Source organism: Melopsittacus undulatus, chromosome 11 (assembly GCF_012275295.1).
Source record: "Melopsittacus undulatus isolate bMelUnd1 chromosome 11, bMelUnd1.mat.Z, whole genome shotgun sequence".
NCBI classification, from domain to species: domain Eukaryota; kingdom Metazoa; phylum Chordata; class Aves; order Psittaciformes; family Psittaculidae; genus Melopsittacus; species Melopsittacus undulatus.
The window spans coordinates 22,474,492-22,496,365 of record NC_047537.1 but is presented as its reverse complement, the minus strand read 5'-3'; the positions used below and the strand labels follow the sequence as shown (position 1 = coordinate 22,496,365).

At 45.5% G+C, this 21,874-nt stretch overlaps 1 protein-coding gene across 1 annotated transcript in view; it reads left to right on the top strand.

The window, feature by feature from the left end:
- The window catches only part of LOC101880474 (ATP-binding cassette sub-family A member 5), a 31,802-nt gene extending 9,999 nt beyond the window's left edge, over positions 1–21,803 (top strand). Inside the window, exons 11-40 of the mRNA XM_034067541.1 lie at positions 122–290; positions 1,837–1,895; positions 2,392–2,502; positions 2,680–2,855; positions 3,251–3,370; positions 4,431–4,569; positions 4,740–4,830; positions 4,997–5,136; positions 6,277–6,396; positions 7,352–7,553; positions 7,801–7,970; positions 8,864–8,997; positions 9,927–10,064; positions 10,681–10,794; positions 10,912–11,082; positions 12,226–12,339; positions 12,568–12,705; positions 13,178–13,252; positions 13,768–13,863; positions 14,215–14,337; positions 14,424–14,541; positions 14,647–14,738; positions 14,873–15,048; positions 15,534–15,609; positions 15,694–15,788; positions 16,169–16,288; positions 16,497–16,646; positions 17,565–17,644; positions 17,899–17,954; positions 18,525–21,803. Of these exons, the coding sequence (XP_033923432.1) occupies positions 122–290; positions 1,837–1,895; positions 2,392–2,502; positions 2,680–2,855; positions 3,251–3,370; positions 4,431–4,569; positions 4,740–4,830; positions 4,997–5,136; positions 6,277–6,396; positions 7,352–7,553; positions 7,801–7,970; positions 8,864–8,997; positions 9,927–10,064; positions 10,681–10,794; positions 10,912–11,082; positions 12,226–12,339; positions 12,568–12,705; positions 13,178–13,252; positions 13,768–13,863; positions 14,215–14,337; positions 14,424–14,541; positions 14,647–14,738; positions 14,873–15,048; positions 15,534–15,609; positions 15,694–15,788; positions 16,169–16,288; positions 16,497–16,646; positions 17,565–17,644; positions 17,899–17,954; positions 18,525–18,632 (3,671 nt within the window). The 3' untranslated portion in view covers positions 18,633–21,803. The remainder of the gene's footprint in view (positions 1–121; positions 291–1,836; positions 1,896–2,391; positions 2,503–2,679; positions 2,856–3,250; positions 3,371–4,430; positions 4,570–4,739; positions 4,831–4,996; positions 5,137–6,276; positions 6,397–7,351; positions 7,554–7,800; positions 7,971–8,863; positions 8,998–9,926; positions 10,065–10,680; positions 10,795–10,911; positions 11,083–12,225; positions 12,340–12,567; positions 12,706–13,177; positions 13,253–13,767; positions 13,864–14,214; positions 14,338–14,423; positions 14,542–14,646; positions 14,739–14,872; positions 15,049–15,533; positions 15,610–15,693; positions 15,789–16,168; positions 16,289–16,496; positions 16,647–17,564; positions 17,645–17,898; positions 17,955–18,524) is intronic.
- The last annotated feature ends 71 nt before the right edge of the window (positions 21,804–21,874 follow it).

Sequence of the window (21,874 nt, the reverse complement as noted above, 5' to 3'; positions counted from 1 at the left end):
GGATGCAGGCTGGCTCCTGAGCCTTGAGCAGCATAGCTCATGGCTTTTAGAGCTAAAAGCCAAATTCAGAGGAGTATCTGCAGTTATTGTTAAGAAACTGGCTTTTCCCTTTGCTATCCAGGGGAGTTTGGGCTGCGCCGCACGCCCTTCTTCTTCATGAAGCCCTCCTTTTGGTCCAAGCACAGAAAGAACTACAAGGAATTGTACGAGAGCAGCGTCAATGGCAGTTTAAGCTTCAGTGAGATAGTTGAACCTGTGCCTTCGGAATTCCAGGGGAAGGAAGCCATCAGGTACAGTTCCCTGTCTGATGTGCGGATTAACAGATCACCTGGATCCTGATGTTTGGTGTGCAACTTGAAAGCCACTTATTTATCCAGTCTGTGCTGGATTCACATAGCATATGGTGTGCATTGCAGAGAGCCCTCTGCACACACACCGCGGCTACTTTCCGTCTTCAGTGAAGGCCCATCATCAAGGACATGGATGCCCTCCAAGGATAGATCACTGGGCTTAAAGAAAGGGTTTGTTTGTGGATTGTATTCCTTTAGCTGGAGTCCTCTCAAATCCAGCCGGTTTTCCATTCCCTCAGTTGCACTGAGGCCACGAGAGGCATAAGCGGTTGCAGATGTTGAAACGCCTACTCTTCTGGGAGGGTTTGGTTTCTGGTAATGCTCTTTTGAGGAGGAAAAGCTGAATTCTAGGTCTGTGTGAAGGCTGATGTGTCCTCTGTAGACCAGGGGGGAGCTTCGTGGTGGTTTTACCCATACATGAGGGTAAAGCAGAACAGTGCTTTCATCTTTCCTGCTGCGTTTTGTGTCACCTGGTGTTTTGCATCTGCACTGTCATGTATTGGTGTTTCCCAGTGTTATTTTCAGTATCTACCTTTTAGCCCTTGGTTCCATCATTTTCCAGTGGCGTAGCCTAATGTGAGCTGTGGAACTCTGCATCTTCCCTCCTCCTGGTTGGCTATGTGAGCCTCAAACAACTGTTTGAGCTTAGTGACTAGGAAGAGTCTTGTCTTGTCCACACTGCCTATATCTCTTTGGGCATCTGCCATAGATTGAAGGGTCCAGTCTTAATCCTGATTTTCACATTATAATATTGTGGCTGGTTTTGCATCATTCACTCACCCTGGACTCTTGCCATAGCATCCCTCCATCAGCTTGCCATCATTTTTGCACTGTCTTGTCACCTTTATATGTACAGGATTTGTTTCCTTTCATACCCAGTTCTCCTTGCTATTCACACCTGTAACCCACTCCCCATCTTCACTTTCAGGCTGGCCAGGCTTCCTAAATGCATCCTTCACATGGTGCCTTCAGATAAACTGGTTGGGATTTTTCACTTTGGAAAACAGTGGGGCTGGCAGAAGATGTTTTGCCTTTCTTTAGAGAAAGATACTTACTTTCTTTTGCCTAATTTTGATCAAGAGATGCCAGTAATCACATCGCTGGAGTCTGTCCTACCAACACGTCTTTTCCATACCATATCTGTTGAGGCTTTTGTTGTATTGTGCAGTTACTGGGGAGTAGCTGTTGCCTTTTCTAGCTTGGGAAACCTCTAGTGCATTGCTGTGATTTGAAAAAGAAATACAAATTTGAGATAATTCAGCATATTATCATAGGAGATACCTTAGAATCTCCTTAGAAATAGGGTGGAGGTGGACTAAGTTCTGTGACAAGGTGTCCTGTCTCTTCACTTGCTCCTATGGGTCTTTAACATGCCTAGTGCCATTTCAGTATGGTCTTCTTCTTGTGACTGTTGCCAAGTGTTGATCATTCAAAATGACATAGAAAGATGCCCAAATAGTTCATAAAATGACATATCTTCTTTCAGAATCAGCTGTGTTCAGAAAACATTCCGGAAAAAGGGGGAAACTGTGGAGGCTCTGAGAAGTAAGAACCTTTTAGCTTTATAGCTGCTTACCAGATGCAGGAGAGCAATAGCTGAGCTGTTGAGTGACCTTTTGTGTTTCAGTTTGGGCTTTTTGGTTCTTTTTGTGGGGCTGGGCCTTGGAGCATGAATGCCAGATGTGCTTGTGTGTGTTCTTATCATATTGAGAGTAATCTTGTTCAAAATGGTACCCAAAAGGGAGCCCTTCCATCACCAAAGGAAGCCCACTGATGTCATCCCCGTTACTCCTCTGCCCATGTTGTTAGTGATACGTTCTTTCCCTTCCCTATGTGGCTTTTAAACATGGCCACCCCAAAGTGGTGCAGGGATTGTCCCAGCCCCAGCAGTGCCACCCCAGGGCATGGAGGTGAGGTGTCCCCCTAAATGCATACCCCACATGTTAGTATTTCAAGGTACCTTTGTGGTAGGAGCTGGCTCTGGGTACCAGGAGAGCATCACTAACGTCTCCTCTTCCTCTTGTGCTGCGCTGGGGACCAGATTTATCCTTTGACATCTATGAAGGTCAGATCACGGCTCTGCTTGGGCACAGTGGGACAGGGAAGACCACGCTGATGAACATCCTCTGTGGGCTGTGTCCACCAACAGACGGTGAGCTTCTCCAGTGTCAGGAAACCTTGAGCATCCTGCTTTGGAAAACCAAAGCTGCTGACCTTTGGTATTTCAGGATGCATCAGGTTTTCCTCTGGATAACAACCCCTTTAGGTCTGTGTCGACGCTAGCAGTAACAACACCTCTCCATTGAGTGCTCTTGGTTTTCCTTTATAGGGTTTGTCTCTGTCTATGGGCACAGAGTCTCTGAGATCGATGAGATGCTTGAAGTGCGGCAGATAGCAGGGGTGTGCCCTCAGTCTGACATCCACTTCGATATACTGACTGTGGAGGAGAACCTCTCCATATTTGCTGCAATTAAAGGAATCCCTCAGAATGATCTGATACAAGAGGTAATCAGAGACTGTCTGTATTTTAGTGTGTGACAAAATACCCTTACACTGTGCAGGGATTTCCCTAAGACAGGTTTGCAGGGAAATGCTGTTCTAAGGTACAACAGACAAAGAGGTACAGGCAGATTTCTGTACAAAGTTAAATTGTCAGTTATTTGTAGGAGATTACAATGCTCATGAAGTGTTTTGAATCACAGCATTTATATTAAAGCATAGACACCTTTTAAGTTCTTCTGGTCTGCTGGAGCTTAAGACCCTGCTCTGGATGTACCAGTTCATTAGCAGGGTGTGCAGTTCAGATACCCTGAATTAGGAAAGTCAATTTGAGTGTTATTAATAATCTGGTTAAAAAACTTAGTTTTTTGAACACTCGATGTGTTCTGTGTGTTCTGCAGGTGCAGAAAGTGCTGCTGGATTTGGATATGCAGCCTATCAGAGATAACCAAGCTAAGAAGTTAAGTGGGGGGCAGAAGAGGCGGCTGTCAGTGGGGGTTGCTGTTCTTGGGAACCCAAAGGTGAGTGTGATGGAGAAGATCCTCACTTGGTGTCACTAATACACCTAAGGGTGGGTGTTTCTTGTCAGAGCCATGCTAGTAAGACATAGTACTATGTATGTATATATGTAATAATAACGCTACTAATAAGTAAGAGGCAGAGATTGTTACTTTGGACATCTGTTGCTCCTTTTCTCTTTGTTTATGGTTTAAACAATTAAGATCCTTCAGTAGCTCAACCTTTATAATTAAGGATGTTGACAGTTTAGGTAATAGCAGTGGTTCTGGATTTGACCTGTTTGTGAAATAAATAGCATGGCAAGTTTTATGTTGTTTCTGACAAGGTTTAGCTCCCGAGAGTGAACCTGTTGGAGGCTTTCCTTGCAAATCCATAGATCCATGGAAACCCAGACTGGTTTGGGTTGAAGGGACCTTAAAGCTCATCCAGTTCCAACCCCTGCCATGGGCAGGGGCACTTTCCACTAGAGTAGCTTGCTCCAAGCCCTTGTGTCCAGCCTTGAACACTGCCAGGGATGGGGCAGCTGCAGCTTCCCAGTTTAAAGCCATTCCCCTTTGTCCTGTCACTACATGCCCTTGTCAAAACTCCCTCTCCAGATTCCTTGCCTCCAGGCACTTGGAGCAGGGATGGAGCCAGAGCTCTCTTTTTGTGTTACAGTTCTATTATATCTAGCCTTCAAGAATGGGGGCTGCCTTTAGATCTGTATTTAAAAGTGATGTGTGTGACAGTTCACTGGGATTTTAAAAGCATGTGAGTGTATTTAACCATCCCCTAATAGGAGGAGTGAATCCATAGCTAAATGTGATTTCATTAGAAACAGAATAAAACTGGCTGGCATTAACTTACTATTATGACTTTCCCATTTGTCACAACAGGAGGTGAGTTTATCCCATTTACAATGAAGGGAGCTGCCCTGCTTCCTCTAGGATATTTCCTCTCTGTTTTAGAGGGCTAACGGGCAGGCTCCAAGAGACAAGCCCTGTATCTGTTAGATAGGATTTCCTGAGGTCAGCATCACGCACATGGATGCGGGTTAACAAACACTCTTGGTTTTGCACTAAGGTTTTGTTGCTGGATGAGCCGACTGCAGGGATGGATCCCTGTTCACGGCACATCGTCTGGAACCTCCTCAAAAACAGGAAAGCAGATCGAGTGACGGTTTTCAGCACCCACTTCATGGATGAGGCAGATATCCTCGCTGGTGAGTCCTGCTGCCACCCCTGGGTACCAGCCTGGGGCAGTGACAGCCACTGGGCAGCAGGAAGGGATGCTTCTCTAACCATGGAATACACTCCTATGTGAAATACAGGGGGTTTGGAGCAGGTTTTGTCAGTGTTCTGATCCAAGATCCTTCCTGACTTTTGTTTCTAGATCGGAAAGCTGTGATTTCTCAAGGGATGTTAAAATGCCTTGGATCCTCTCTCTTTCTCAAAAGCAAATGGGGAATTGGCTATCGCTTGAGGTATTATTTTGTGTGATACCTGTTATGTTGACATCAGATACAACTTTTAAACTGCTTTCTGTTGAAACCTCTAAGATGGCAACCCCTTTGTACCGAATGTTTGGTGCTCTCCTATGCTGGTGTAAGGAGAAAAGCTTTAAACCCCCAGTTTCCTGTGTTTTCATAGCATGCACATCGATGCCTATTGCAACACAGAAGCTACAACCTCTCTGATACGACAGCACATCCCTGCAGCCAGCCTGCTCCAGGAGAACGACGAGCAGCTCGTGTACACGCTGCCGCTTAAGGACATGGACAAGTTTGCAGGTACTGATGGTTCTGTGGTGCTGCAGGGTTGAATGGCTGCAGAAATGAAAACCATCAAGCGTGGCTGTAACTTGCAGTTCTCATTACGTTGTCACTTGTGCATTTATGTGTTTTTATATGTATTTGTTATTTGGCTGATGCTCGGTTAAGTGAGGTCTTGGGTGAGTGAGGATCTTGTTGCATCCCCCGAAGGGGCTGTGGTGTGTTAAGAAGGATGCAGGTACCCAACACTGAGGAGATGCTGTTAGCAGGAGGATGAAGAGACCCCTTTGTACTGCAGAAGCATCATCTCTTATAGAGTGTTTTCATGAGCAGGGTTGGCCTCCAGCACGAAGCCAGAAAGCCCCAAGTCCTCCCAAAGTCAATCCCCCTTGTTGTGAGCCGCAAAGAGAATCGTGTCACTGCCTTAGAACCCACTGTAAGAGGGAGCACAGAGCAGATGTGCTGATGTCACTAGATGGCAGCAGTTACCTGATCAGCTCCTTGGTCACCTCCCAGGGTATAGAAGAAACCGTGTCCCCTTTGTGCAAAGCTAAAGGAGAATCAATACTGATGTGAATATGCGGCTTCTATTTCATAAATGGCATTTTCCCCATTGCATTTAACCAGTTAATAATTTATTCATTTCGCCTCTAGCAGAAACTGTGTGAACTCTCTGGAAAAGCAGGCAGGATTGAATCAATTCCCCAGCACTGTTTCCAGGTTGGGAACATGCCTCAGCCACAGGGACAGAAGGGATTGTGGAGATGTGATGAGCATCGCTGTGTATCCGGCTGCTCTTCCCATTTTACCTTCAGTGTGATCTTGGCTCTGAAGCTCCTTGTTTTAGCAAGTCCTTCACTTTGTAGGGCTGGCAGAAGCAGATCTGAGCCCAGGAGCTTTAGGATGCTGAGGTGTTTTTCACAAACACTGCAATTACAGGAAAACATGCCCATTTCTGACCATTTTGTTTTGTGCTAAAAGGGGCTTATCCCAACCTTGGTTCTCAAGCCACAACCTGTGCCTTCATAGCTAAGCAACCACACTCACACATTACCTCCTTTTTCCCCACCATGCAGAAGGCTTTAGGGATGCCTTGAAGACCTCTTGGGAGATGATGTAACCCTGTTTCAGAGCAGGATGCTTCATGTCTGTCTCTAGGCTTGTTTTCTGACCTCGACACCCATTCCCACCTGGGCGTTATCACCTATGGCGTTTCCATGACGACGCTGGAGGATGTCTACCTGAAGCTGGAGGTTGAGGCAGAGATTGATCAAGCAGGTGGGGTGGACCATGGCTATTTTCCTGTTTACCTTCATATCTGATTTAACCTTCACTAGTGTAGAATTGCCCATGTCACTGCCAGAAGGAGCTTTGCCTTGGAGGCAGGAATAACAAGTCCCATTGCATTGCGCATCAGCTCCTCTGCTCTCACAGCCGGTTCCAGCCTTCTGAAACATTTAACACAAAACCCACTCAAAAGCAGTGGTTTTGGGTGTGGAGCTGTTCTGGGAGGATCCAGGGGAAAAGCTTTTTACTTGCTGTGTCTGCAGTAGTGAATGTTTCATTTAGGAGCTTACAGCTCTTTGCTTTGTAGTGGTGCTTCTTAAAATGGGCTTTATTGTCCTAATGGAGCTTTACTTTGGAGCAGTTGTAAATGCACAGTGTAACATTCATTTCCAGCTTTCTGCATGAGCAGTAATATTAACAGCCTGCACTTCAGGATGAAATAGATGAACTTGTCTCTTTTTTTCCCCCTCCTTTAAATTAACTTTCAATTCTAATAAAGTCGGGATCACTCAGTGTTACTCCAGAATGAATCAGTTCTTCTTTTGATGTTTACTTTGAATGGTTTAAGCTATCTTAATCTTTCTAGAGCTTTCTGAGTGATACAGACTAGTAACCTATCCTGCTCTGCAATGTTTCTGTGTGGGTATAAGAGGGTTTAATAGCTGAATACGCTGGTACTGACTAATACTGATGCATACGTAGGTTAATGGTGAGGAATAGGGATGAATACACCTTTTGAGTGGCAGAAATTTGTATCATCTGCTGTGTGTGTATGATTCAGAGCTTTGGGTGGATCAGTGTCATTGACCTTGGGGTTAAGCTGTGGCACTGGAATGGGATGAGATGGCTTCTGCAATAGCAAGGGGCAGGAACTGATGGCCACCCAGCTTCAAACCGTGCTCTGCCAGAGCATCACATTGGACAGCTTCACTCTCTTCTGTTTCAGATTACAGCGTGTTCAATTCCCAGCAAGCGCAGGATGAAATGGATACAAAATCCATGGATGATATGGAGCAGAGCCTCCTGATGCTGTCGGAGACGAAGGCACCAGCAATGAGCAATACAGCCCTCTGGAAGAAGCAGGTTGCCACCATAGCAAAAGTTCATTTCCTTAGTCTCAAGCGGGAAAATAAGTGTGTGAGAGTGATGTGAGTATTGGGGCTTTCCCATTTGTATACAAGAAACGTTCAAAACCTGTTTGAATGACACAAACAAAGGGCAGGGTGTGATCAGTGTTCTCCCCATAGTTCTATTTAAAGCATAATAAGTGATGCTATCCATTAGTGTTGAATGCATGCTTCTGTGGGGTGAGGGAGGTGATGTTTAGTAGTATGCACAGAAACTGGGTTGGCTTTGGCTGGATTCTGGTGAACCCCAAACTCCTCTCTCTTGCAGGTTGTTGCTGTTCCTGATCTTCCTCGTAGTTCAGATTTTACTGTTCTTCATACATCACATCATCAAAAACTCTGTTACTGCCATCAGGCTCTCCCCTGATTTGTACTTGCTGAAGCCTGGAGAGAGCTCCCACAAGTACAGGAGCCGTCTCCTGCTGCAGAACTCCACAGGTAGGAGGGCAGAGATGCTCCTGTCTCCCCTTCTCTCTTTAAGATAGCGTTTTACAAGGTGGGCAGGGATAATGTGAATGGCTTTTGGGCCTGGGGACAAACCTTTTCCATGTAATTAACCCAAAGGAAGAGTTTCCAAGTGCCCAGAGGTGGCAGGGAGCGAGTATCCTTCATGTCATAGGGATTGATTTGGAGACCTTCCTCCTCCTCCTCCATGTCTGGTAGCTTTATACACACTGTGTCATCAAATGACCTATATGAGGGAACTTGGCCCCAGAGCCATTTAGATCCATCAACATTAAAATCCTGCTATAAAACAGTTTGGAAAACTGCTTTTTGCCTCAACTTGGGATGTTTTAAATGTGCATAGCAGCAAATGCAGGCAATAGAAATGAGTGTCTGAGCTACAGGAATTTGTGCTTAATGCAACTTAATTTCTCTGGACACCATATCAAAGTGCTGCTATTTTAGTGAATTCTCTATTCAGCTGAAGCTTTGAGTCTCCTGATAATGCTCATTGGCAGCTCTGCTCCATCGGACTTGCACAAATGCATTGGAGAATAAAACCATAACATTTTCTTGACTTCTTTGGAAGCTATGGAGTGGGAAGCCGAAATAAAGCCATTCCTGTTGGTTGGAATAGCAGAGGAGTCTCTTTGGGTGTATGGAAATGGTGATCTTTCTTCATAGGGTTGTACCACTGAGAAGATGCATTAGTGAGTGTTGAGGAGGTTTGGAAAGAGATGTAGATGTGATGCTTAGGGCCATGGTTTAGTGCCACCATGGTTTAGTGGTGGCTTGGCAGTGCTGGGTTAATGGTTGGACTTTATGATCTAAAAGGGCTTTTCAACCTAAATGATTTCATGACTTGATGTCGTTTTCTCTTACACCAGAGTCTGGTATCGATGACATTGTCCACTCTCTTGGGAGCATGAACATCCTCCTGGAGATGTTCAATGACAGTGATTACGTCTCAGTAGCACCTCACAGCGCAGCTTTAAATGTGCTTGATCTTGAATCCAGGCAGGTAAGAGAGCCAGACTGGCTCAGTCGTATCCCAAGGAGCGGACAAGCAGCTGGGTTTGTTGTTTCCCAGCCTGAAAGGTACATATTGAGTCATGTAATCAAATAATATCATATGATATTGCTTATACAAGAGGGCTGTATTAACGGAATGGAAATATTATCAGATTATCAAAATGAATGTCCTCCCATAATGATAATGATGGTAGACCAATAAAACTTCCATCCCCTTTTTTCTCCCCCCAAGGATACAAATAGCCAAGAGGAATATTTTACTTTATAAGCACAGGGATTCATTTTTGTTCTTATGCTGGTTGAATTGTACAATTCGACAGAAGTATAATTCCCTTGTGCTCTCATGTGTAAAGAAATTGAGTTTCTTGGGTTGTAAGTATTCATTGCAGTATGGGCACTGGAGGACCGTGAAACAGATTTGAGCATTGGGGTTGTATTTATTCTCTAGCAAAGGAACTGCTTTGCAACACGCCAGCTCTGCCTCTCGTTCCCATTTTTATTCATTGCAAAGTGTTGATATCAGTGTGACAGGGCAGCTCATATAGATTTGGGCCTGTCTGGTTCCTAAATGCATTAGGAAGAACACACGAGTGTGGGTTGCTGTGGGGTTTGTTGTTCAGACTGTAATTGTCCGGAGCATCATTTGTCACAGTGTCACAGTTGCATAGAACACGCTGGGAATTTATCCCAAATAACTTGTTCTCTGTGAGCATGACTGTTGTCCTGAATTAGGTGATGTGTTATAACTACCCTGGTGTGCTAGAACCGCCCCAAGCAGCCCAGAGCCTCCTGCAAAGCATCCTCTATTGTGCAAGGATTTGTCCCCATGTTCAGGTTTAATCAAGCCCATAGGAGACCCCTCTCAGGGTGTTACCTTTCATGCAGAATAATTAATCCAGCACATACTTTCCTTTCCAGAACTATGTTTTTACAGTCATATTCAACAGTACCATGGTGCATTCCCTGCCAGTGTTAATGAACATCATCAGCAATCTACTCCTGCGCAATTTAAATGTGACGGAGAGCATTCAGATCTGGAGCAACCCCTTCATTCAGGTGAGCAGCACAGCAGAAACCACCCTTAAACACAGGGTAGGTGGCAAAGCATCAGAATGACACAAAGAGGACACTTCCCCATCCCTGGCAGTGTCCAAGGCCAGGTTGGACACAGGGGCTTGGAGCAGCTGCTCCAGTGGAAGGTGTCCCTGTCCGTGGCAGGGGTTGGAACTGGATGAGCTTTAAGGTCCCTTCCAACCCAAACCATTCCATGGTGAAAAGTATCAGGATTTTGCTCTGCAGCTTGTGAAAGAGGAGGAAAAAGGGACTTGGAAAGAGGATGGCCTGTTGGGAATTCATTACAAGTTTGTAACAGGTTACCTGCAGTTCTTTGGGGCTGAATGTGAGGATGCTGGAGCTCTGCTGCTTCCTGTGCAGAGCTGGGGTAGCCTTTAGGAGAGGAGAGGACCTGCTGCAGGAGACAAATGCACTAGGAGTTTATTGTACACACTTTCAAACACTCCAGAGCTTCCATAGGGATTTTTCTTCCTGCTGTGGCTCAGATGATCTTGAGACACACAGAATCCATCAGCATTTACAGTCGTGTTCCAATTCTAAATGCATTTATTTTGGTCACATGCATTTTAGTACTGAAGAAATCTGATTTATATTTCAGAACCTTCCAGACACCATTTTCAGGCTGGAGATCTATTTTGAAGCTGTGTTGCTGGGAATCATCATAACTGGGATGCCACCCTATTTTGCTATGGATAATGCAGAAAACCATAAGGTAAACTCCTGGGTGTTGATTCTGAGGATGCACAAGAACTTGGGATGTGGAGGAAAAATCTGAAGAGGTGTTTTAATTAGTAGTTAATTAACATGGTGTTTGCTTGTCCCATTGCAGATCAAAGCATACACACAGCTGAAGATAGCTGGGCTTTACCCCTCTGCCTACTGGACTGGGCAAGCTGTGGTTGACCTTCCGCTGTTCTTCTCCATCCTCACCCTGATGATAGGCAGCCTCTTCGCCTTCCACTATGGTGTTTATTTCTATGTGGGCAAGTTCCTTGCTGTGGTGAGTGCAGGGGGGACAGGAGCTCCCTTTAGATAGGTACTAGAAGACTGCTCTAAGGTCACAAGAAACCTGGAGAGGGGCTTGGGACAAGGGCCTATAGGGACAGGCCAAGGGGAATGGCTTGAACCTGCCCAAGAGAGGGGAGACTGAGCTGAGCTCTGAGGCAGAAGCTGTTCCCTGGGAGGGTGCTGTGGCGCTGGCACAGGGTGCCCAGAGAAGCTGTGGCTGCCCCATCCCTGGCAGTGCTCAAGGCCAGGTTGGACACAGGGGCTTGGAGCAGGTGCTCCAGTGGAAGGGGTTGGAGCTGGAGGAGCTTTAAGGTCCCTTCCAACCCAAACCAGTCTGGGATTCTATGACTATGCTCAATTGAGGCTGCTGGAGCAGAGGCACCGGTCAGGCTGCACCAAAGGCAAAACCATAGTACTTTTCATGGGGAAAACCACTCACATTTTGGAGTTTCATTCAGAACTCGAATAAAACAGCTTTAACATACAAGGACCTTCCAAGGAAATGCTCCATCCTTTCTTGCCCTGCTTGCTCAGTCTGCTTCGTGCTTTTTGCTGCTGATTGGTAATTGCTCCCTTTGCATCAGCGTGCTGCTAATGACAAGGTTACAGTGACTTTGAACACAGAGCAGCTCCACAACGCATTGCAGCATGTGAATGAAGTGAAGAGGCTACAAGTCTTCATGTCTTTTATATTCAGTGTGGCCTTCCCTGAGATATTGGCTGTAATTGAGAAGAATCAGATTCTCCTCACTGCTCTGGAGTTAATCAGGTTTGGGATGTGACTGTTGTGCTGCATCCCTGGTTTATCCTTTACCCTTGCTTTCGTTCCTGTGCAAATGCTGAGGTTGAAGGTGGAATTCCTAATATTTGCCGAAATCTTGAGGTCTGTGTATGGGAGCCTGTGTTATTTAAACAAGGGGAAATGGTTTAAAAGAAACACTGTGTTCCTGCCTATCCACATACTCTTATTCATGTCTTTGATAGTGTATATTGTATGTACCAAGGTGGCAACATAACTCAAGTGAAGTGATGCAGATGAATCCAGAGTTGTAAAGCACACTGAAGTAATTCCAGTTAAACAGAGCATCCCCCTATGGGTTCTTGTGTCCCTGAGGAGCCTTTCCTCTCGTTGCAGATTTTCTGCCTCATCGGGTATGTCCCATCAGTCGTGCTCTTCACTTACGTCGTCTCTTTCACCTTTAGAAAAGTCCAGAATACAAAGGAATTTTGGTCATTTATCTTTTCAGTGGTGAGTAGCTTTGCCTCAGTTCTGGTTAGCTGGGGAGATCGGTTCTCTCCAGAGCTGTTTTATTGTGCTGTGCATCCTTAATGCACGGCAAATCTGAACCATTCACTAATGTGAATTACTGCCATATCCTGAATGATATAAACTCAACGTACCTCAAATTAGATTATTTATGCTTAGAGAGTCTGAACTAAATGAAAATTAACCTTTTTCCCCTTTTCTTTCATACAGACGGCTTTGCTCTGTACCGTTGTCACTGAAGTGGCCTTTTTTCTGGACTATTACCTGATAACCACCGTCCTGCATTATGTCTTCTCCATCTTCATTCCCATTTACCCCCTTATTGGCTGCCTGATTTGTTTTATAAAGGTAAGGGGGGTACAGGAGATCCTCTCCACAGTGCTTGCAGGTGACTGGGTTTAGGGGGGTCTGTAATGATAACGGGGCAGCAGTGGTGTAACATCATCTATAGCCATTCAACACGTGAAAAATAGCACTTCTGGTGAAGAGTCACCTTTATCCTGGAAGTGAAGCACTGCAGCTCTAAAGTAAGGAAAGGAGCAACTCTTCCATTAAATACCTAAAGGAAAACCATGTATTTCTCAGCCTGCGGACTGAGCGAACCCGGAGATGGGAGAGGGGTTAACTGGGAGCTGGTGGCTTTAAACCAGGAGCAGCCGCAGGGACTTTGATGGAGTTTTAGGGGTGTTGCACTTGTGCAAGCAGGATCTTTGCTTGAGCAATGAACTTAAATGTCTGATTGGAGACTGAAGTGATTGGAGATTGAAGTAGAATAAGTAGTCTCTGGTATTTACCTGGATATGTGTTTCCTCATTGTCAGGTCTCATGGAAAGGCAAGCGGAGGAACGGTGGATACTATGACCCGTGGGACCGGCTCCTGGTAGCAGTTCTAGCTGTAAGCATGGTTATTGGATTATTTGCCATGTTTGCTGTAGAGAATTACCAGCTCCTGCTGGGAGGCCCCTTCTGTTCAGGCATCTTTATTAGCAAAGATTTGATCTAATGCTGAGCATCACTGGAGCCTGCAGCTTTTGTAACCTGTTTCAGTATGAACAGTACCAGTAAAGCTGCAGTGCCTACCAGGTCAATGTCTGCTGCTTCAGCAGCCTCATCACTGGTGCCAGGGGAGTTAACAGGGGAGTCCATGTTGGTGGAGCAAGAGCTGGAGCAGGGGAGAGGCCCTTCTCTCTCCAGAAACCCCACATAATTGCTATTAAATCTAAGCAGGCTCTGGCTGCACATCCTCAGTGTTGATCCACTGAGTAGCATCTTGGAAACATGAGCACTATTCTGATTGTGGTGAGCTGGGGCTTCTTGTCACTCATTACACTGGTGGGATCACCTATAGGGTCCCCAGCCTTGGAGGGCCAGCAGTGGTCTGAGTAACCAGACTGTATTTGTCTGTTTTAGCCCTATTTGCAGTGTGTGGTGTGGCTCTTCCTCCTGCGGTGTTTCGAGCTGAAGAATGGAGGGAGGACAGTGAGAGAGGATCCATTTTTCAGGTCTGTCTCTGTTGAATAGGCTTTGTAAAAGTAATAATCCAGAGGAGCTGCTTTTGAAAGTGATGCTGGTGATGAAACTGGAGTATGCAGTGTATAGCTATGGGGGATGCTGCAGAAAATGTGATACCTTTGGTTATATCCTATCCCAGGTGTCTACAGAACTTGCTCTCCTAATTTCAGTTGAAATTCAGCTATTGACATCTCTTTCTGCTCTTCTGGGGCTTCCCAGATGTGCTGCAGAAACGTGTTACTCCCAGGGCTGGCAAACACGAGTTGCTTTCTGCATCAAAGCAGTGAGCAGATCTCAGCTGGACACTGAGCACTGGCATCGTGTTGTTTTCTTCCCCTTAGAAAGTGCTTTACAAAAGCCAAAACCTGGAAGGTTCCAGACGTGCCCCATGATGAGAATGAAGATGAAGATGTGAGGGCAGAGAGGCTGCGAGTGCAAGAAGTGCTGAGCAGCCCCAAAAGTGAGGAGGTAACATTGTGGTGCTACCCAGAGCCTGGATTTGGAGCTGTCCCAGAGTGGCTGATACCCACAGCCTCTCCTCTCTCCTGTTCTAGATGCCAGCAATCCTGGTCAGCAGCTTGCACAAAGAGTTTGATGAAAGGAAGGAATTTCTTTTGGGGAGAAAAATAAAGAAAGTGGCAACAAAACATGTTTCTCTCTGCGTAAAGAAAGGTTGGAGTTCAGCTACTTGCTGTTGAGCTGTTCTAGTTACAGCAACGACTCTTGAATCCATGTACCTGACTTCATGGGCAATGTTTTGTGTTCTTCTTTCCTTAGGGGAGATACTGGGTTTGTTAGGACCCAATGGAGCTGGGAAAAGCACGTTAATTAATATGCTCGTTGGAGAGATAGAGCCAACCAGTGGGCAAGTATGTTATGTGCCACAAGCAGAACATAAATGTATTATTATTATTAGCATTCCCAAGTGGTTTTCTATTAAAACTTTACAAAACCAGCTCTGAAGCTTACACTATTGAGTAGGGTTTGTGTTTTTTCCTCGCAGGTTCTGATGGGAGATGATGCTTTTGGCCTGCCCAGCGAAGATGACTCAGTGAAGTTTGTGGGCTACTGTCCTCAAACCAACCCTCTTTGGCCAGATATTACATTGCAGGAACACTTTGAAATTTATGGTGCTCTCAAAGGAATGAGTCCATCTGATGTTAAGGAAGTCATAAAACGGTAAGTAGTTTGTTATAGGCATGTTTAAGGTTTGCTATGCTTTTCTTAGAGGTTGGTTTGTTGGAGGTTATTTCCACTTTCCCTGATAGAATCCTTTTTTCCTTTAAGTTCAGTTGGATCTTTCCAGCACACTCAGCACGTGTGAGTTGTAGGTGAGGAGACACAGGTTAAACCATGCAAAATCCAACTGGCATTTGTAGTTTCATCTTCTCTTTAAAGTTATGAAGTGCTATCGATGCCCTTTGCAGAGGATGGGGAGCTGGGGCTCACTGGTGTGTCTGGGCTATCACCACAGGCTCCCTGGGACATGGAGATGGTGGGGTTTGTATGGAAGCACCCAGCTCCAATTCAGCTTATTGCTCTGCTATTATATCCACATGTTTGTAACTGAGTTCTTCAAATGAGACTGTTTGCATGCAGTGTGATGAGGGGAAAGCCAAGCCATCACTCTCAGCTTTTCACATGCGGTCCTCCCTCTTCTGCAGCATCTCCAGTGCCCTGGATTTAAAAGATCACCTGCAGAAGACAACCAAGAAGCTGGGAGTGGGGCTAAAGCGCAAGGTATGGGGGAGCTGCTCAACTGCCCATGTGGGGTGTCCTCAGCATCCATGGGGTCCTTACCCTGTCCCTTTGCCTTCCTCCCAGCTGTGCTTTGCCCTCAGTATGCTGGGCAACCCGCGGGTCACACTCTTGGATGAGCCCTCGACCGGCATGGATCCAAAAGCCAAGCAGCACATGTGGTGAGTGCTGCCAGGGCTATGCTGAGCCACAGGCTTGTCTCTGCCCAGTTTTATGTGTGCATTATCCCTGTTAACACTAGGGAGAGCCATAGACAGGGAATAATGAATGCATCCTTAGTGCCAGGTGCACTTCATCTGTGTCCTCTTCCAGAAGAGCCTGGAGATTTAAAGCTTGGAAGTGAAAAGAAATCTTCAAAGCAATATAAGGAGTGTAGATTTGAGTCATGTAATGTTAATTATAATAGTATTAAAACTGTTATAAGGTCCATAAAACAGAGGGTTTGCGTTTGACCGTCACCGTCCCCTCTTCCTGCTCACCCAGGCTTTACTGTTTCATGAGCAGTGTTTTATTCAGGGGTTCTCTTGGTTGTGTTTTGCAGGCGGGCAATTCGAGCAGCCTTTAAAAACAAGGAGAGAGCAGCAATCCTGACCACTCACTACATGGAGGAGGCAGATGCTGTCTGTGACCGTGTGGCTATCCTGGTGTCCGGGCAGCTCAGGTACCACTGGAGCCCTTCCTGCAGGGAGGGTAGAACAGCAACCAACTAGAATATATTGCTTAAAACTATAGATACACCATTTATTATGCACCTTAAGCTTGGAGCAAAATGAAGCTTTAAACTGCAGTAAATGGTCTGTAAGGAGTTAAGCTGCTTTTTGAGTGTGGTGTAGCACGTGCGACTCTCCTTTTCTCTCTGCAACTGGTAGGTGTATAGGTACAGTCCAGCACCTGAAGAGTAAGTTTGGCAGAGGATACTTCTTGGAAATGAAACTAAAGGAAACAGCAGATGTGCAGCAGGTGGAGTATCTGCAGAGCCAGATTTTGCACATCTTCCCCAACGCCAATCGCCAGGAAAGGTGAAGTTGAATGAATGCATGGAAAACATTGATGTTAATAAAGCTCCTGATTCCTTGGCACCGAGTAGGGAATGCCAGGGTAGTAAAACTTACACCAAGTATTTACACATAGCTTAAAGAACAAGACAAGGGAGGGTTTTGCAGGCCGGTGATGGCTGCATGCCCTGCTTGCAGATGTTCTGCACGGAGGAAGCAAAACTCTTGTTTCTGCATAACTGTTGCCTGACGGCTTCCTCCTCGGTTGGGGCCCTCGGGAAATGGGTAAAATCTGAGTCACTGGCCCTGGTGTGGAAATGCTTCAGTGTTTTGGGGGGTACCTCAGGGTTTGAGGGTGGGTTGGGTGGTTTTCTGCCAACAGCTTTGCTGTATGAGCTCAAGGGTCTGGCTTGGTGGAACTGTCCAGAAGGGCATTGGGGCATTGTGTGAGGAGTGTGCCTCAAATGGGGGAGATGTGGAGGGGAGGGTTCAGTACAGAAGCAAATGTGTGGGGTAGAGCAGCTCTGTTCTGGAGCGTGGGTTGCGGGAACCACTGCATGATGCAAAGTCCCCATAGACCCTGTGGCCTCTGCCTGAGCTCATTTGAAAGGCAAAACCTCACAACCACAGGAGTTCCGGGCAGTGATTTCCCTTTCATGAGTTTATAAGAGAATACAAATGCTTGAATCCAAGCTGAAGAGCATAAAACACAAAGCAGTCTCCGGAGATCTCAGCTGATGCACCTGGACCTGGGTCTCTGATAGGGTTATAAACCAGCTGGTCCGGAGCTGCATCATTCCTGTTGTCTTGTATGATGGTAACTAGTCAAAATGCCTGCAGTAACCTTCAGAAAATGAGTTTAAATCCCTTCAGTTGGATGCTATTGTTTTTGCTTTGAGTAATCCCACCTGAAGCTGTATCTTCTTTGTTTCTGTATTGCAGTTTTGCTTCTATTTTGGCATATAAAATTCCTAAAGAAGATGTACAGTCACTTTCACATTCTTTTTCCAAGCTGGAAGAAGGTAAGTAAGCACTTGCCATGCATCACATACAGAAATCATTTTGTCCCCCATAACCGACACATTTGCCATGAGGTGGCACTTCTGCATTACTGTTCCAAAGCTGTTTGATTTATGTTTTCTGTTATTCTTGCTGTCTCAACTCTGTTTTGTGTGAAATTGAGAGTAAGCACTTCTACTGGCTTAGAATGCTTTAAATCCAAAGGTGTCAGATAGTGAAGCATCCCTAAATACGCTCTCATTAATTCTTTCAACAGTAAAACACGCCTTTAACATTGAGGAGTACAGCTTTTCTCAGGCAACACTGGAACAGGTATGTTAACAAATGGTACTTAATGGAAGTAAACCCTGTTGCAGGTCTCTTGATGGGTTTCTTGCAGGCATCTGGGGTGGATTCAATTTGCACTGGCTATATAGAAGACAGAGGGGAGGAGGAGCCCTGTCCAGGCAGCTTGTGCCCTGTGCCTGGCTTTCAGGCAGCTGGGGCTGCTCTGCTGATGCCTGCTTGGGTATTTTGGGTACCTGAAATTCCCTTTTTCAGAGTGAATTGGGACAGACAGTTCCTTGAAAAGGGGGTAAAGCTGAGGCTTAATATTGCTTATTCTGTGTTAGTTATTGCTGACCATAAATGTCCTTCACAGTATATTTGGTTCAGCTTCCTTTTCACTGTTCTCCTGAAGAGCTCAGTTGGGAGGGTAGGAGCAAGGAGAACAAACCCCAGAATACTACAAACTTCCTACTTGGAGATGAAGCAACACTTTGAATACTCGTGAGGGTTTTAGTATGAATTCCTACAAGCAGCATGGTGTATTCACTCCCTTTGTCCCAGGTTTTAGTATGAATTCCTACAAGCAGCATGGTGTATTCACTCCCTTTGTCCCAGGTTTTTGTGGAGCTTGCTAAAGAGCAGGAGGAGGAGGACAGCACCTTTGGCACCCTGAACAGCACACTGTGGTGGGAGAGGACACAGGAAGACAGAGTTGTTTTCTGAGCTCCTCATGGTCCAGACCTGCTCTGCAGCTGATGTGTTGTGCCAGTGATGATCCTCTGTGCAGACATCAGGGCACGTGCATGGGAAACACCCGAGCTGGGATGGAGAAGGAAGTTGTATTGGAAGCATGGAGCGCGTTGCACCATCCTGGCCTTAGGAATATCACTGCAATAGCAGTGAGCATCCCCACCATTGTTCTGACTGACCTGGAATCCCTCCTCCCTTTGCTGTTTCCCAGTTTGCATTGAGCAAGAAGATGCTGCCATGACAGTCGGTCATCTCCTGGTGTTGGTGGCTTGTGCAGGAGCAGCAGCTGCCTTCCTCCCTCAGCTGTGCTTTGCTGAGGTTGGGATCCTTACTGGAAATCCTGCATTGAGCTGAACCAGTTGCTATTGGAGCATCCTGCCCTGTGGGACCTGCTCACTGGGTATTGCCTTGCCCCATGCCCTTGGCTGGGTATTGCTGCCTGCCCAGCGAGGTGCCATGCAGACACATATCCCTGTAAGGTCCTGTTCTCTCACCGGCAGCTCTGTCCCTGCTTATGCTTAGAAGATGCACCTACTTATAAGAGAGGGGCAAAACCACTCCAAAGTAATTGTATTCACTGCAGAGTGTCCTGAATACCACTGCGAGCTTAGCCTTGGTATCCAACCAATGTGAAAATGTTCCTTTACACATATAATATGGCACTTGTTGACACACACGTTCCTTTCTGCAGGCAGCTGTGGGTGATTCCTGCTGCTGATACAGGAGGCAGTGGTGTTTGTAATGCATGCACTGTAGGGTTCAAGGGGTGTACAGAAGGGGATGCTTTCTTCCCCCTGCTTGGTGAAAGTACAAAGACATAACTGTAGTTATGGGGTTTGCAGAGATGTGACTATTCCCTGTGTTCATTACAGTCGTAATTCTTTTGTTGGGTGTAACAGTATGTGTCCTGCCAGTTGCTTTTAGAGACAGTCCTTAGATGTCTTCCTTTTCCTTGACAGTGATTTCATAAGTACTTGCAACAGTATTTCCTAATCCGTCTTTGTTGTGATAGCAGTAAGTAATGCAGCAGTGTGCTCAGCACAGGAACGTTTGCTTTGTCTTGGAAGCACTAAGAAAAGCAGAATAGATGGTCCTTTAGCCTAATGTATGGCAAATGTAAGAAAATATATCTATTTTTTGGTTTTCTACACAAGGCTGTCATCACTTCTTTTAGTTTTATAAGGTAAAATTAAAGATTGTTAACAGTTCATTGTGTTCTGCAATGAACAGATATAGAGATGCATTTATATCAAGACATTGGCTTCATAAGTCATATCAATTATGCATCTCTGCATTGGAGTTAGAAGAGACCTTTGTTTAATTGCAGAAACTCAAGAAACTGTGGGTTAAGGCAGAGTTGTATGTCCCAACTGTTTGTGTTTATCAGGCAATAATGTATGTTATACGTCTGATAGTGATATGTCAGCATATTGAGCCCAAACCTGTTGTCGTTAGTTTCTTACTTTACTATGGGGAGTTGTGAACTCTTTATGTACAACCTTTACTTCCTCTTCTGCACCCATAGATTGCATCAACGTGTTCAGATTTTGTTCTGTAGTTCACATTTGAGCCCAAGAACTGTGGGAACACGTGGACATCCCATCTGCTTCCCCAGGGGCATGTCAAGAGCACAGACCATGAACCTCGCTGTTCTGAGGAGCCCTCAGCCATGGTACTTGCATATGCCCTAATCTCCTGTGCTGGAAACAGAATGGAGGTAAAGAATGGGATTAAAGCACCAGCCTGTAAACTGCAGCTGCAGTTTCAACCTTTCTAGGGGTGAAGCTTCCCTATAAGAAAACTAAAATGACCAAAATTCAGCTCTTTATTTAGCCCATAGGAACCCCCATCCCTTTGCTCCCACCTGCATCCCTGCTGCTGCCGTCTCTGAGCATTCTCCTTCATTTGGAGCAAAGGTGGGACCCGGAATTTTGTCCTAAGATGCTTTCCCATGTACGTACATACAAGTTAGGTGTCTTGTCCAAATCCCACCTTTCTTACTTCCACCTCCCTTTTAATGGTGTTTCAGCTGTTATGTGCACATCTGTCCAGCAATGTACAGCACTCTCTCTTGATGTGAACTTAGCAAAATACAGCTGTGACCTGTCAGCCTTGATGCGTTCTTTTAACTTCAAGTTAAAGTCAAAGTTAATAGTCTGTAAAATAGCTCTGGCCTGTCTGGATAACATCACCCTATTTCACATACTTTCTTATTTCCTAATGTTTCAATTGGATCATAAGAAAGCTTCTATTAGCAGCATTATTTGCTCAGCTTGGTACTGATCCTGTTTACTCTGGAGTAACCCAGTTGATGGTGGCACTGTATTTATGCAGCTACATGTCCAAAGAATTTGGTTCCTTAGATGAACTGTGTGTTTGGGTGGGATCTTTTTGGTGTGGGCATACAAAGTCAATGTGGGACAAGATGCCACCTCAAACATCGATGTAACCATAGTGGATTGTATCAGAAGTCTTTCAGAGGGTCATACAATGGCTGTAGTTGCCAGAATAGGGGAAAACATGTGCAAAACTACATTCCCAGGGGATTCTCTGGTTTGAGAGCTTTATTCCTGCAATTTGAAGTCCCTTTGTTCATGCCAAATCACAGCCGCACAATACACACACCCAGGTTGTGCTCTAGCAGATACAACTGAGACAAGGCAGCTGGATTCAGGCTGACTGTGGGACTTGGAGTAAGTCAGTTCAGTTTATGCCACTGTTACCAGTTCCAGTGGGTATAGTTACCTTGCAGGGTGGTTGGGAGAAATAGTTATCCAAAACTTGGAAGATGCATTTGCTTTGTGGTGTTATTACAAGGTTGTATTTTTCTATGGAGGAATTTAATGTGTCTGATTTCATATATGTCCCTAAGAAAAGCCTTTATTTAGGAAGCTCTCTGTATAGAAAGTGAAGTCTGTTGTGTAGACAGCATCCGGTGCTCTAGTAGCAGACACAGAAGGTGTTGGGTCTGAAGGTGACACGTTGGTAACGCTCCTCCTGATGTTGCTGTTGGATGCTTTGAGTCATTTGGAGTTAAATTTATCCACTTGTGTGTCCTTTACCACTTCATTGTGTTTGTAAGGGCAAGGTTTTCCTTTTCCAGCAGAAAGTACTACCAAAATAAAGATGGATTGGATTGTTAAATGCCTGTGTTTCTATCATGCGTGTGCTTTGATGCTAGAAATAAGGGAGTTGACTTCAAAAGCCTTTGCTGT